This window comes from Halyomorpha halys, unplaced genomic scaffold, assembly GCF_000696795.3.
Source record: "Halyomorpha halys isolate HHAL.00 unplaced genomic scaffold, Hhal_1.1 Scaffold61.1, whole genome shotgun sequence".
Lineage (NCBI taxonomy): Eukaryota > Metazoa > Arthropoda > Insecta > Hemiptera > Pentatomidae > Halyomorpha > Halyomorpha halys.
The window spans coordinates 968004-982626 of NW_027110400.1; the positions used below are offsets into that span (position 1 = coordinate 968004).

Consider the following 14623-nt stretch of genomic DNA (forward strand, 5'->3'; position numbering starts at 1 on the left):
TTTCAAATCAAAAATTTATTAATCATTTAATATGCAGGACAAAAAAATTAAATGTCATTTATAAATAAGTAAAATTTTACATTGAAGAAAAGGGATGTTTAACAATTTTTAATTTGGAAAATATAACTGGACTGACGTTCCACAACCCAGATATTTAATTTCTTTATGAGATGTTGTATACTAAAACTCCCGCCAGATGGTTATTCATTGTTTGCCCCATCAAGCATCAAAGGGCTGCACTAGCTAACAACAGAGGAAGAAGTTAATGACTAAGGTCGGGCAAAAACTGCTCGAGTTGAAAGGTCGGAGAGGGTGCAGCTTAGAACTGACCTACCAACGAGAAGAGAGGCGCCTTTAAATATTCTCGTTCATTCTTTAAATAGGCTCTTTCAGTTCTCATATCATCTTAATTGCATTCTGTAATAATAAAAAATAGTATTCTTTATTACAGTACTTATACATTTAAATCTTGACTTTTTACAGTAAAATTTATCTATACTGAAAATTAAAAGGCTTTGTAAGTATAACAACGATTCTGTGACAGGCGACGATAGACAAACTGTTTTAAATTAATTAAAGCAAGTAGAACACAAATATGTATTTGTCGATAGAATTAAAACAATACCAATTGAGTGTGAATGCAGCCGACACTCGAAGGGTCGGCAACAAATTCAGACCATCCAACCTAAATAACCTATCTACACACTTGAGCATGCGCCATAGTTTGGCAAATGTTCAGCATCACCTTAAAATTAATCTATTTAAACAAAATAATAGGAGAGGTGGATACTCTGAGTTATATATGAATTGATTTATTTTATTATTCAAAGAAAAATTGTTGGTTTGGAATCCTGATATAAATTTATTTTTAAAATACGAACATCACTTTTTTATTATAAAAAAAATCATGTCATAAATTCGGAAAATTTAATATTATTTCTTTTCGCACACAGGATCCCTCTACTTGTAGAAGGCCAACGTTATTCTCAGTGTAGAGATCTGTATCTGTACTATCGATGGGAGTCGGAAGAAATTTGGTCAGGGGGGAAGATTCAGAGGTATGTTGAATTTTGAAATTTATGTTGTAGTTTGGTACTTCGAGGCTTATAAATTTGAAATTGGACAATTTTGGAATTCACTAATAGAGAGTAAATTGAGCATGTCATTCGAAGACAAGAGGTTCTATTAGATATGATGCGGAAACAACGTTGTACTTAAGGCTTCTTCTTTTGGTAGAGCTTACAATGTAGACAATTACAATTAGTGAATTAATATAATAAGGATAATTAAATACAATTTCCAACTAACAAACAAAAGTATTGTTTAGTTACAGCTGATCAGAAACAGTAAAATTTAAGATAAAATAATTTTGTCAAACATTAGATCCATCATCTAATCGTCTGACAAAATTATTTTCTAACCATTAGCAATGTACAAATTAGACATATAAATCTAAATTCTGTAATGAACTGCACATATGTGATGATATTTTGGCCCTTTCTAAGGAATAATAAATACTAATAAAAAAGGTTATGAACATCTTTTTTTATGACGGTACATCTGCAAAATGGAAATTGAACTGTTGAAGCATTTTTTCTTCTGTCCGATTTAAATCATTCATGGATAGACTCGATCCGATCCTTATATTAGTATGTCTGTTAAGTAGTATCTTTTTGTGTGTAGTTCAGTTTAAATTACAGCGTGATGGTTGATTAGAAAAAACTGGTAAGTTATTCAAGAAAAATATGGTCGCATGAACCATAAATAAATGTATGAGCAATCCTGGAAAAAAATGGTTAAAACAGAAAGGTTTCTTGAAAAAATAAAGTCAAGAATATATTTTTAAAATATTCTTGCTAACTTACGATGTCTCAATGGTGATATTTCACGTTAATAAATTATTAAGTGTATAATTTATTTAATTTTGTATTCAATCAAATTTTTTGTCTAGCTTGTTTCATCGTTGTCTCCTTTAAGATAATTATTTTACATTCATAAATTCTTCTTTTGTATATTATTAACATTTATTTCATTTTTGTTTGTTTTTTCTTAAATTAATTTTCATTTCATATAATAAGCTTATAAATTATTCTTATCAGTAAATATACTAATTTACAGCATACAATTTACAAATACTTTAGACATCCAACTGTAAAGGAAAATGAAAAAAGATTTTAGTTTATATTTTGATAGTTTTTTTTTTACATAGAAATAATTTCGGCTCAAAATTTATAATCATAATAATAACTATTATAATAGTTTTATGATCAATAACTATGCTATATCCAGCTAACAACACCTAAAATGCGATAAGTAGTACTTCATATTTTTTAGAAAACCAAGTACATAAAATTGGACACATACTTATGTATGAGATTTCATTTTATAAAAATTGATTTTTTTTTTTTTTGTAATCGAACGATTTAATATTGAAATATTTTTAACAAAACATAATATATAGAAATAAAGTTTATAGAAATAAAGACTTAAAGAAAAAGAGTATACAAAATAAATCCTTGAAATAAATCGGTAAAGTGGACGAGAGACGGTTTAAAAGGTGTGTTTAAAGGAGGGGAGGGTTACTGGGTTAGGAAAGTGTTTCTCTTAACAACCCTAACCCTCAACCCCACGCCGGCTTTTTTGCCGCCTCTTCCATCTACACCTTTATCTTCTTGTCTTTTATTGGTCTTCTTTTTATAGGGCACAATTAGCTATAGCGTCTCAGAGTTTTTGATTTTGTTAGTTATGTGTAAAAGAATTTAAACTAATTATTGATTATTAATATATGATTTATTTATTATTCAAAGTTTCTTCAACTTTCTTGCTATCTATGGCAATCATTATATATATAAAACCTCATTTATTATATTAATTTTTGGATAACCTTCCTTCTAAATATTTATTTAAAACAAAAAATCATGGTCAGCCTTGTCTGCTATATCTTAAAACTTTTTTTTCTTTTTAACTACTGAACAATTTTCACAAATACATGGATACTTAAGGGGTTCAAAATCGTTAAGGGCCAATATTTCAAAATATTGGTAGACCATATATAAACGTAAGTATAATACTTTCAAAAACAATAATTTTCTTAATGCTACAAAAAATGTGAGCAATTTAAATAAGATCTGAATTAAACATTAAAAAGTCTCGAAACAAAAATTAAATTATAAAACAATTTAAAACTAAATAAAAATTTAGCATTGTAAAACATTACATTTTTGTTATTAAAGTTAGATATAGTCTAGGGATTTGAGAGGCACAATTAATTTTAAGTACTTTTTTTGTAGATATGTAGGGCACAACAAAATTTATTTTAAGCGACTTTTAGAGACTTGTTAAGGTTTGTATGTAAACCAAAACTTTTGTTGATTTATGTTGTATTTAGGAAAGAAACATTGTTTTACAACATTAATTTAAAAAAAATCTAAATGAGCTTATAAGCTTATCTTACTCCAAGTAAATTTGAGGGAAAAAACCATGGAGAAAGCGCTTAGGTAATGTTTTTTAAGGTATTAATTTTAAATGTCAAATTTTTCAATGAACTTTTGTTGTTGATATTAAGTACTGTGATAGCATAGAATAGTCGATTTGGTTATTATTTAAATATTAATATTAAGCAACTAATTACCTTTTTGAGAAATGTAACCTTTCCAGTTAATTTCTTACAACTTTCTGGATTTCTAAACCCGGATTTTATAAATATTCCAATAATCTTTTTTTAATGAGCTAGAACGCTATTTGAGACTTTCTAAGTTATTTTAATAGCCGTGTAATAGGCAATTTTTCTTTGGCTTGATTTGCTTTTTTTTCGACCTTTTTAAACATTTTCCTGTTTATTTTTGTGTTTTAGCTAACTGTATTTTTCCCCCAAGCAATATAACATTTTAGAAAGTCCTAGTTCCACATTCTATTCCTTGTTTTAATCGTTGTAAACCATTTTTAGAAAATGGTAAAATTATTCATGAAGTAAAATTACTAAATAAATTATTACATAAGTAGTTGTAAAAGTAAAACATGAGAGTAAGTAGCCAAGTACCAATAAAAATATAATTAATAAATTTATTATTTCAACATGTTAAAGTTATAGGTTACTGCGAAAATAATAAAAAAATTCAAATGATTAGCCAAAATCAATCTTCTCTAAAAAAATAGATTGCGAGTTTCACTATAATATATTGTTCAAATTCAATATATAAATCATTTATTCAACTTTTTATAAATATTATATAATTAACACCCACATCACCGATTGTGATGGAGCATAAAACTTTTTTCCATAATTACTTTTTTTTAATCCAATGCCTCATTAATTATACTATATTTAAAATGAACGATCGCTCTCGGGTGTCAAACCCATCTAATATATTATTCATGACCAGAACACCTTTATTTAATATTATTATTTTTAAAATATTTGTAATGAAAGTGAGTGGGCGCTCCCGGATTCTGAGCTGTCTGTTAATGATTTGTGTCCGCAATTATGAGCTCAATTCTGTTATAAGTAAAATGCTAATGAATACTAATTACCTATCTTTCTTTTTATTTTAATAAATTGTTTTTTATTTAATTGTAATTTATTTTGAATTCATGTCGTAGGTTCAATACATCAATAATAGTCCACTATTTCATACTTTACTTATAATTAATATTTGATATTTTAAACTTAAGAGATTTTTTTACTTGGTGTAAATGAGTAGTTCCAGAAATACATAAAGATTCTCCTCTATCACAAATTGTTGGTGAGACGATGAAAGGTTCTCTTTCTTTTATGTTAGAAGCGTAGAACGAAATTTATACTTTACTCTGGACACTATTCTATCATATGATAAAATCAAAAGCAAGAATGAATTTATGTTTATTTATTTAATTGTTTTTAAATTAATTTTTCATTTTTTTGTGTAGGTTTTTTAAATAAATTTTTTGCTATTGTGTAAAAATAAATATTTATAAGAAAACCAATGAAATTCAAATCCATAAGTGTCATGCCAAAGGTTTTTTTCCATACACATGTACCCTAATATGAACTATGTATCAGTTATAATCCTATTTATATAATAATTAATAAAAACTACTATAAAAAAAGAAAAGAAAAGAGAACAGACTGTCAGTAGGACTATGGAAATGAAATACATATTAGCTTTATCAAATTCGGAATCATCCATTGAAAAATGTAACTAGAGTAGTGAGTTTCAACAGATTTTGATGTCGATATAACATTTTTTTGTTAATCCAGACTGGACTATAATTAAAGAGAAAAAGTTGGACTGAATTTCAGTCCTGTGTAGTGTAGATGCTCATCCTACAAATTTTATAAAAACTTATTAAACACCGCTTTGTACCTTTTTGGCTTTGAACTAATGAAATTCTTTTCCAATTTATCAATTAATGGCAATCACTTTATTGAATAATTTAAAAAAGAAAGCAATTTATTGGATGATTACTAGGCAAGATTACTTCACCTCAGTTTTAATTTAAAATCAAGATGTTCGACGTTTCTGCTGTCACGGGACACCGAACACAAAAATGTACATATGGGTAAGACAAGTGTTTTTTTTGGAAACAGTCATTAGTATTTTTAATTTTTGATATATATACAACAAAATAGGATGTAAATGTAATCTGATACCAAATTACACATAATCTATTCTACATTATTATTTTTTCCAGAATGTAATGTCATTGATTTATGTTTTTCTGTTTCCAAAATTATAATTGTGGTGATGTAAATTTGCCTAATAATTAAAAAATACACATTTTCACTAACAACTTTCACATATACAATTTATTTTAGCTAATGTTCATATAGGGATGAAAACTTTACCTGATCTCCACTTTTCAACTTTTAATCAATTCTGTAAATTCTTTTAATTTTTACATTATTTTATTAATACTCCGGGGGTAGGCAGCTTTTGTAAATTGCCCGTTTTGATATTTAAATTATATTTCGAGGCAATATTTATAAGTTGTATAAACGGCGGTGAGAGCCCAGAGGTCGGATTTTCACAATCTGTTATAATTTGATGCAATTTGCCCTGATTGTCCAAAACATCGCACAGTAGATTTGATTACTCCCTCTCCCGTGGGGAGTGCATTAAGCGGCGGATAAATTATACTTTGTGTTTTTACAGAAGGTTAATTGGAAATAATGAAATGGTATCCCTCAAAATTGCGGTTTAAATGATTCCTGATTCCGAAATAAAATCTCTTTCCGGGAGTTCATTAAGTCAATTCATTCGAGTCCCGGCTCATTAGCCATTAATTGAGACCATTAGGACTCTGTTAATTAGATGTTCGATTATATTTTAACAGGCCCTGGGTTAAATATAATAGCTTCGGCGGCTGGCTTTATTTAAACAAGCACTCTCCCCTGTTTTCGATTCACCATTTGATTGTTAGTTAATTACATGAGTTTGCAAAAATAAAATAAAAAACTATTTTAATTAATTAACTATTTAATATATATTAACTCGTAAGTTTATTTAACACAAATAAGCCTTATTAAATTAATTTTTTTTAAATTAAACTATTTAATATGGGTACCCATTTTACATACCTTATTTAATATTAAATATCTTCTTGTATTATATTCGTAAATAATAAATTAAGACAATTATTCTAAATAAAAATATAATAAAAATTATGGAAAAATCTTCTTCATTAATTATACCTTAAATTGTAATTAATTTCAATTTGCTCTTTTGTTTAAAAATCCGGCCAGAAACGCGTTCAAACAATTGTCTTATTTCTTAAAAACAGCCAGCAACACAAATGTTTAGTTTTTTAAATAAGGTTTCGTCTGGTACAGACAATCACTGCTGACCATGTGACCCCAAAAAATTTTAATAAACTTTTGAGTGATTAATATTTATTTTAATTTTTGTGGTTAAATAAAGGTTTTTTCGATCTCCTAAAAACAATTAGTTAGTGGTAAATAACAAATTAATATCAAATGTGAGCTCTGTTCTATTTAGTTATGATTATGATTAAGAGAATTCATGAAAAATGTGGTTGTAAGTTTATTTACATATTGCAGGACTAGAATTGTGGTGGTAGTTTTGTTATGACTAGTGTCGTTAGTCCAAAGACAAAGGCATATGCAGAAAATCTCTCGGAAACTAATGTCCGACTTTAGGATAGGTCAGTTTATCATTTTGTACTTTTAATTCTTATTGGCATTACGAAGAGAATAGAAAACAACGGTACAATGTAGCAAAAGCCAGAATAGCAATATTTAAATCAATGATATAAATAACTGGGATTTAAGTGACCAATTATTATTCGAAATACCAAGGATTTATCGGATTTACTACATTTTAAATAATTTACAGTTCACTGGGTGGACTATTTTCCTACATGGTTGCCATCTAGCAAGTATTTCTTTAATAGGAATAATTTTGAGTTCTGGAGATATTAGGAGTAGAGATGCCTGTTAACACCTGTCAGGTTTTGAGCTTATTCCCTACATACCAGAAAACTGTTTCTTTTCGTTTTTTTCTTTGTTTCTTATTTAAATATAGTAATTTCTTCCGTTTATTTAATAAGCGCTTATTATCAATCTAAAAATTATACTTCTTCCACATTTTTGTTCGTACTTATTTAGTTTTTAATATTGTTAATATACTCACGATTTTGATCTTAAAATTCCAGATATTTACTTTAATATAAAATCTCAATACAAAGGTAAAATTTCTATACAAACAAAATGGGGCATTAATATGTAGCCACTCGTGTTGGTAAACAGGTTGAACCCTTGTGCATTTCCATAGCCTGATAATGATAGGTAACAATAGCCTGTTGCAGTCAATAATTGATGATCCTATTGAATGTGTTGCAGATAGACAGGACGAGTGATGGAGTGATGGCCGAAGGGGAGGCGGAGACTGGCGACGGAATGCTAGCAGTCCACCACAGCCCTCTCGTCAAGAGGGAAGTCGAGCAGCAGGACATCACACAGGTAGGTCCTCTCTATATCTCTATTTGCGTGTCTCAGTGTATATATATTACAAAAAATTGTTTACAATATTATTAGTTGAATGATATATTTGTGAAAAAATAAATATATTTTTTGTAAGTTGAGTAATTACAGGGCTGTCGAAAAATAATGTTAGTATTCCTATAGTTCAGTTATTATGAACTTTTTCAGAAGTAATTAATATCAGAGTTGACTATAGATGAGTAGATGGATTGAATCCTGCGATATAACCTTTATCTTAAATAATTAACACGACAGTATCATGATTAACTTGGTAGGTCGATCGTTTATTTTGGGGAGTTGAGGAAGAGGGAGTGGGGTTTCTTAAAAATAATATTTATAATAAATAATTAATTAAACTAAATATAAATAAATAATTCAGTTATTCCATTCATGGATTCCATCTATCCATTGCTTTTATAGTATTCATTGACTACCTTGGCTTTCTTCATACCTATTTTTTTTATTTTATTTTTTTTTTTATTTATACCAGATCGGCCTGGTATGGACCTTACTGGGTTGATATAACCGTTATATTATATATATATTATGTATATATATTTTTAACAGTTGATTATGGGGGGGGAGGGGTATAGTATCGTAGAAAAAACACCCCTAACTATATACAATGTTGTTATTAAATGAAGAAGAAAAAAATAGATAAGAGTAATGCTTCTTAATAAAAGAGGAATGTAAAATTAATAAAAAAAATAATGATATTAGTTCACTTTAATAAAACAAACAATTGCCCTCTAATAATGAAAAGACACAAGTTAATTTGAAAAAGGGACAAGAGAAGAAAATAGAAAAAAAAAACTAAATATATAAATAAAAAATAATAATGAATAAATAAAATGAGTAATAATAACAAGTAAAATTGAGGTAGTGTGATTATGAATTAATTTTACATTTATTAATGTTTATAACAGAATGTCCTGCAGCAGTATGGGCTTCAGTCTTCGGGTTGAGGTTGGGTTTCCCAGGTTGTAGGTCACAGCTCCTTTAACTATCGGCAACTGGGAGTGGAACTTCATGAATCGTTTTTTGATGTGATCCTATATTGATTCTTTATGTAATTCGAGATGCAATTGGCTATTTCTTATAAGCCAAGGAGCATTAACTGCGATTCTTAGGACTTTATTTTGAAAAGATTGTAGTTTTTTTTCTTTTCGTGAAGAATGCCGTTCCCCAGAGTTCACAGCATAATTTTTAATTTCAATGTCTTATCTAGGTCGTGAAAGTCTTTAATCACTTTATTATTATAAATAACTATTATTAAATTTATTTTTACCGTTTTTTTTTCGTTCGTAAATCAATAATAGTGGGTTGAACGCCAACATATTTATGCTCTTGACATTTTTTTTAAAGAAAACTATTTCTCTCGTAAAAGTATTTCTTTCAATGGTAATTGTAAACACATAAGTAGCGTTCAATAACTCACTATTACTATAAGTTTTTTTTATAAACTAGGGACATTGCAGGAATCTAATGTTTAGTGAAAAATTCAAAGGAAATGTCAAGTTCTCGATGTACTTTTCAACTTTCTTACGTCGTCAAAGAAGTGATTCTTTTTTTGTATGCATGTAAATAGATAAATTAAAACATTTTCTATTTATTATAAATATTATGTAAATTTATTTAATAGACTTTTTAAAATATGAAGTTATTTTCTTTTAACACTATTATTTCGTTTTTTCGTGCACTGTGCCTATCGTGATGAAATAGTGATAGAGATCTCTCTTAATATTGACTGAAATGTGAACCGATCTGATTGTCGACTGTTCAGTTACTGATATATATTCATATATTTAACTGTTAGGTACATTATAGGCTAAAAAAAAAATAACTTATTATTGGAGTGTCACTTTAGAATGACTAACTTTACGTTAAATAATCGAGTAAACGTGAGAACATACCTAGAGGAAACTCTTTCTAAACATGTATTATTAAAATAAATAATATTATAAAACCTAAGAAATATGAAATTAGAAAGGAATAAAGTATAAACGAAAGATTGTAAAAGCTGTAGTTAGGAAATATGTTATGTTTTTACTAAGAGTTGTTCTTCAACTCAACATATTATTATAATAAATAGTTTTAAAAACCAAAATAATTGTTGAGGATGGAACAAAAAAAGAAATATGTAGTCAGGATAACATATGAATAATTTATTCATATTTTATTATGAATAATAAAAGCTGTCTATTTATTATTGCGGGTCCTGTATAGCCTGTCCAGGGTCTATTTCTAATTTATATCAATAGGAAATGTATCATTAAATCTGTATATAAAGTGAAAGAGATAATCTATTATTAAATCGAGGCTGTTATTAATTCATTCATAAGTCCATTTGGTGGTGTAACAATGAATCAAATAATTCAAAATAACAATTAGTGCTCGTTCATATTTTTTATTAACAAATTTAATGTTATTTATCTGATATTTATTGATAATTAATAAAAATTTATAATGAAATCTGATATCTTTGGATTATAAATCATTCCTTAAATTCAGTAATTAAAAATTAATAAATAATTATTATAGGTAAATATTTGTATTATTTTAAATACAAATTTTGTTTTCAAATATCAATAACTAAATTAAAAGAAACTTCTTAAATTTATGGACATACGGAGTTGAGCTTTGGGCTCCACTAAACCATCAAATTCCTCCCGAATCCAATCCTTACAGTCCACAATCCTTCGTAAAATCCTTAATGCTCCTTACTTTGTCACAAATCAAGTCATCCATCAGGACCTCAATGTTCCATATGTTGCCGATTTGGCCAGAACCAGATACCATTCCTTCCATGATAAACTTCCCAACCACCCAAATCCACTTGTTCTAACCTGACTTCTCCTTCACTACCTAATAATCCTCCTAGGCGTCTGAAAAGAAGATGGCCTCGAGATCTTCTCCTCTAGAAATGCTATTGGAGTTCTATCAGTGGGTAGATTCTCCACATGTTTGTATCATGTCAGTATGTCACCTACAGCAAATGTACTTGTTGTATATATTTGTATACAGTTGTAAATAACAATTAATAGATTATTAAAAAAATATATCTGAACATATATTTATAAAAAAAAACATCTTATTTAACCAACATTTACTGTGTCGGGGTAGTCTAGATCCATCTCGTAAACGCTTTTGTTTCCTTTACCTACTTCTTGACTTCATCTAGAAAGATATGTCTATTCCCTGCCAAATTCAATATGAGATCCTCCCACTTATTCCTCGGCCATCCGTGAGGTTGTTTTTGATTCATAAACATTAGCATACACTGACCTGTTCCAGTTCTACGCCTGGACCAAGTGTACCACAAACTTTAACTTTTTCGGCTCTAGGCTTTCTTCCCTGCCTGTAACGCTTCTTTCTAGCTCCTGTGCTTGCTCCAATTATGATATTTTTATAAATAAAAAAAAAAATACTAAATTCTCAATATATACGAGATCCATTCTCCAATTTCCTATTTTCGGTTTTGGGCTTTGTTTAGCTTCCTGTACTATTCTGTCCATGTATATTGCAAATAATACTGGGTTTAAGCTGTTTTCTTGATGTACGCCTGTTTCTATTTCATTTCATCTATTAACAATTAGGCCTAACTATACCTTAATTTCAATGTTTTTGAAATTTTTAAAGAATCTATTGAAAAAATTTACAACGACAGGAAAACTCGATTTCTATGCAAGTAAAATGTACTATAATAGTGCATTGTTTTATATTTAAATGTTACTTGCTCTCACGTCAAACATCAAAGAAATTCTGCAAATAGTAACAAAATTTACATAAGCAATATCTAAACCTAACTAACTACTTGTTTACTTTAAATTATCATAAATAACACAAATATTAAGTGTAATTAGATTTATAATGGCAAAACTATTGTTTCAGCACACGACAGTCGCTTACGTTCTTCTTGACCATATGTTTAAAATAATCCCAACAAGGTTATTAAAAGTGTCGAGATTGTTATCACGTCAATGCTATTGCGTCAATATTCTATTGACCTTTCAATTGATGGGGTATTTATAGCGTGAACTAGCACTGATTCTCTAACTATAGATACAGTTGTTTGCAATAAAGCTGTGTTTGTTAAAAAAACAACAGAATAAATAGTTAAGAACCAAATTCGTCGTACAACATGAGCCAGAAAAATCCAGTCACCATATATTATTTTTAACCACAAATGGATCCCTTCAACACCATTTCTAGTTTCAAAGATTCTCATTGATTTAATAAACACATTTATAGAAAATTCCATTTTATTTTGTATATAGTTTTATTTTTAGTTCGAGTTTTGGTTTAAACAATTATATAATCTGATTTAACTTCGAACATTGATTACGAAAATAAAAGATAAACAAACTGGCACTTCTGTGCAACCTGGTTCATGTGATCTTACCCCTTGCACAGCTTATTAATCCAACCTAGATATTCATTTAACCCGTTTAATTAAAAATACTATCCCATTTCCTATACAATTAAATTATAGCAAGGATATACAATACGTGTTAAGTAATAAATTTTAACTTGAAGGATGACCTTTCCGTAGAAACTCCTTGAGTAGGGCGGATCTAATGTCCTTCATCAAGTCAGCCATGAGCGACCACTACGCTGTCCAGCTGACTGGGATGGAGCACCAGCTGTTACAAACTGACGTACCTATCTACTCTATTGTCACTTTGTAATTATCGAGGCCATTAGAAGTAATTAATTCCTAATTATTTTTGAAAATAGAAGACTCAACTAACTACTATTATAACTTTTTAATTAGCTAACTACAATCACTAGTTACTAGTTTACTAATCACAAAGCGCTTAGTTAGTTGTATTATTAGTCCAAAGTTAACATTTTTTTTTCTTTTACTTAGAAGTTGTGGCCTGTCATACTCGTACACCTGAATCCTAAAAGTAATTGTATTAGATTAATTGCGTATATTTCTTTTCTTTTCTTTTTTTTTCTTTTACTTAAGATCTTCTCAGAATCATAAAATTTATACTTTTGTGAGAGTTTTTAAACAATTTTCTATGTCAATTCTCTGTTGTATCATTTTCGGGACTCCCATCGCTCATTGAAATAAAACTATTGAAGCGGATTAGATAAAAACGCATGCATTTTATATAAAAATTTATTTTAAAAATGCCATTAAAAAATATAATTCGTATATATATATAATTTAATTCAGATACAATTTAATAAACATTAGTCCAATTAAATAATTTTTGTTTACTTTTCTAAATCACAATTCTTCAATAATGTTAACATTTTCGAACATTTAAAATAGTCTTATTGAATAAAAAATTATGCAATCTAAAAATTAACATTTCAAATATGAATATTCTAAAAATGTACTAAAGTTGATAACATTTTAAATAAACCGGACTTGTAACCTGCAGGTTCCTCCTCTTCAATAGTAGTAATATATGGGTCAAAGTTTATATTAAACAATGTATTACTGGATATAAATAATATAAACATTATTAAATAGGTCTACATAGACATAACGTGATATTGCTTATTAGAACTTGTAGTTAACTTTGGGCCTCAAAGGCCCGGTCTCAAGAATGTGGGCCTGCAAATAACTTACTAAATATTTTTTTAATCAAGTTGAAGCAGTTATTAGTCATAATACTTCTTTAAATATTGTATTAACTAAGAATATTCGAGGAAATATATAAGGCATTGAAAAGATTATAAACCTCAATATATCAGATGATAATGAAGAAACATTACGGAACAAGATGTAAAGCCGTAACTAAGTTGTGCGGAGAGACAGAAGGGGCCAAGTTAAGTTGGCTTAGTTTGTTGTTAAGTTGGAAGTCGCGCAAAAAGCCGCGCTGGGACGACATGGGCCGGCTGGCTCCGACTGCTCGCCCGCAGGCTCGAGGAGGGACTTAGTCGATCGGCAAACAGGGTTAAGTAGAAACACTAGCCGCTTAAGAGCATTAAGGGAGCTCTTTACCAAATACCGACCAGCATCCAACAATTATTAGCAACTCCCTTATTCCCCCATTTTGTCCGCAATATGGTTAGGACAAGATGGGGTATTGTGAGAACAAAACGAAATCAATATAAAATATAATTGATAAACAAAAATAAATGCTCTTGTATGTCCGTGATATATAGAATATGCAACCCAAAGACTGCATTAAACCCTATAAGAACCTCCATGAATTAATTAAAAATTAAAATTAAATTTTATTGGCTATATACCAGGCAAAAGCAATGGTCTCAACAGAAAATGAATACTTAAATGTACCTTATTATTATAAACTTATCTTCAGTATAATTTAAATTTAGTATTTTTGCGGTTAACTGCCGGTAAAGATTTTGGCACTGTACTCTGTCCCGTCATCCCAAAGTCACTTTGGCGCCCAAACAACTGTAGTATGATCTTTAGTTCTTACTTAATAATCAGTTGCTTCAAAAGTTTTTAACAGCATTTATGGGTAAAAAAAGTCCTATTTACTGTTCTTTGAATACTGTTCTTTCTTATATTTTATTTTATGCTGCATCAAACTCATACATCATGTTGTGAGAACCACATAACCTATTTTTTACAATTTTAAGTTTGTAACAACAAATTTAGTTTCTTAACTCAAGAAAAGTTTATTTAGAGGGAACACGTACGTCATGCAAAACAGG

At 28.8% G+C, this 14623-nt stretch overlaps 1 protein-coding gene across 6 annotated transcripts in view; it reads left to right on the forward strand.

Annotated features, from left to right (window-relative positions):
* LOC106692561 (POU domain, class 6, transcription factor 2) overlaps positions 1–14623 on the forward strand; it is a 244466-nt gene that overhangs the window by 38204 nt on the left and 191639 nt on the right. For 5 of the 6 annotated variants that reach the window (XM_014438571.2, XM_014438572.2, XM_014438574.2 and 2 more), the window contains exons 2-3: positions 954–1058; positions 7838–7957. In XM_014438571.2, coding sequence (XP_014294057.1) covers positions 1017–1058; positions 7838–7957 — 162 coding nt within the window. In that variant the 5' untranslated portion in view covers positions 954–1016. The remainder of the gene's footprint in view (positions 1–953; positions 1059–7837; positions 7958–14623) is intronic. The other variant, XM_024360156.2, reaches the window with a different exon arrangement.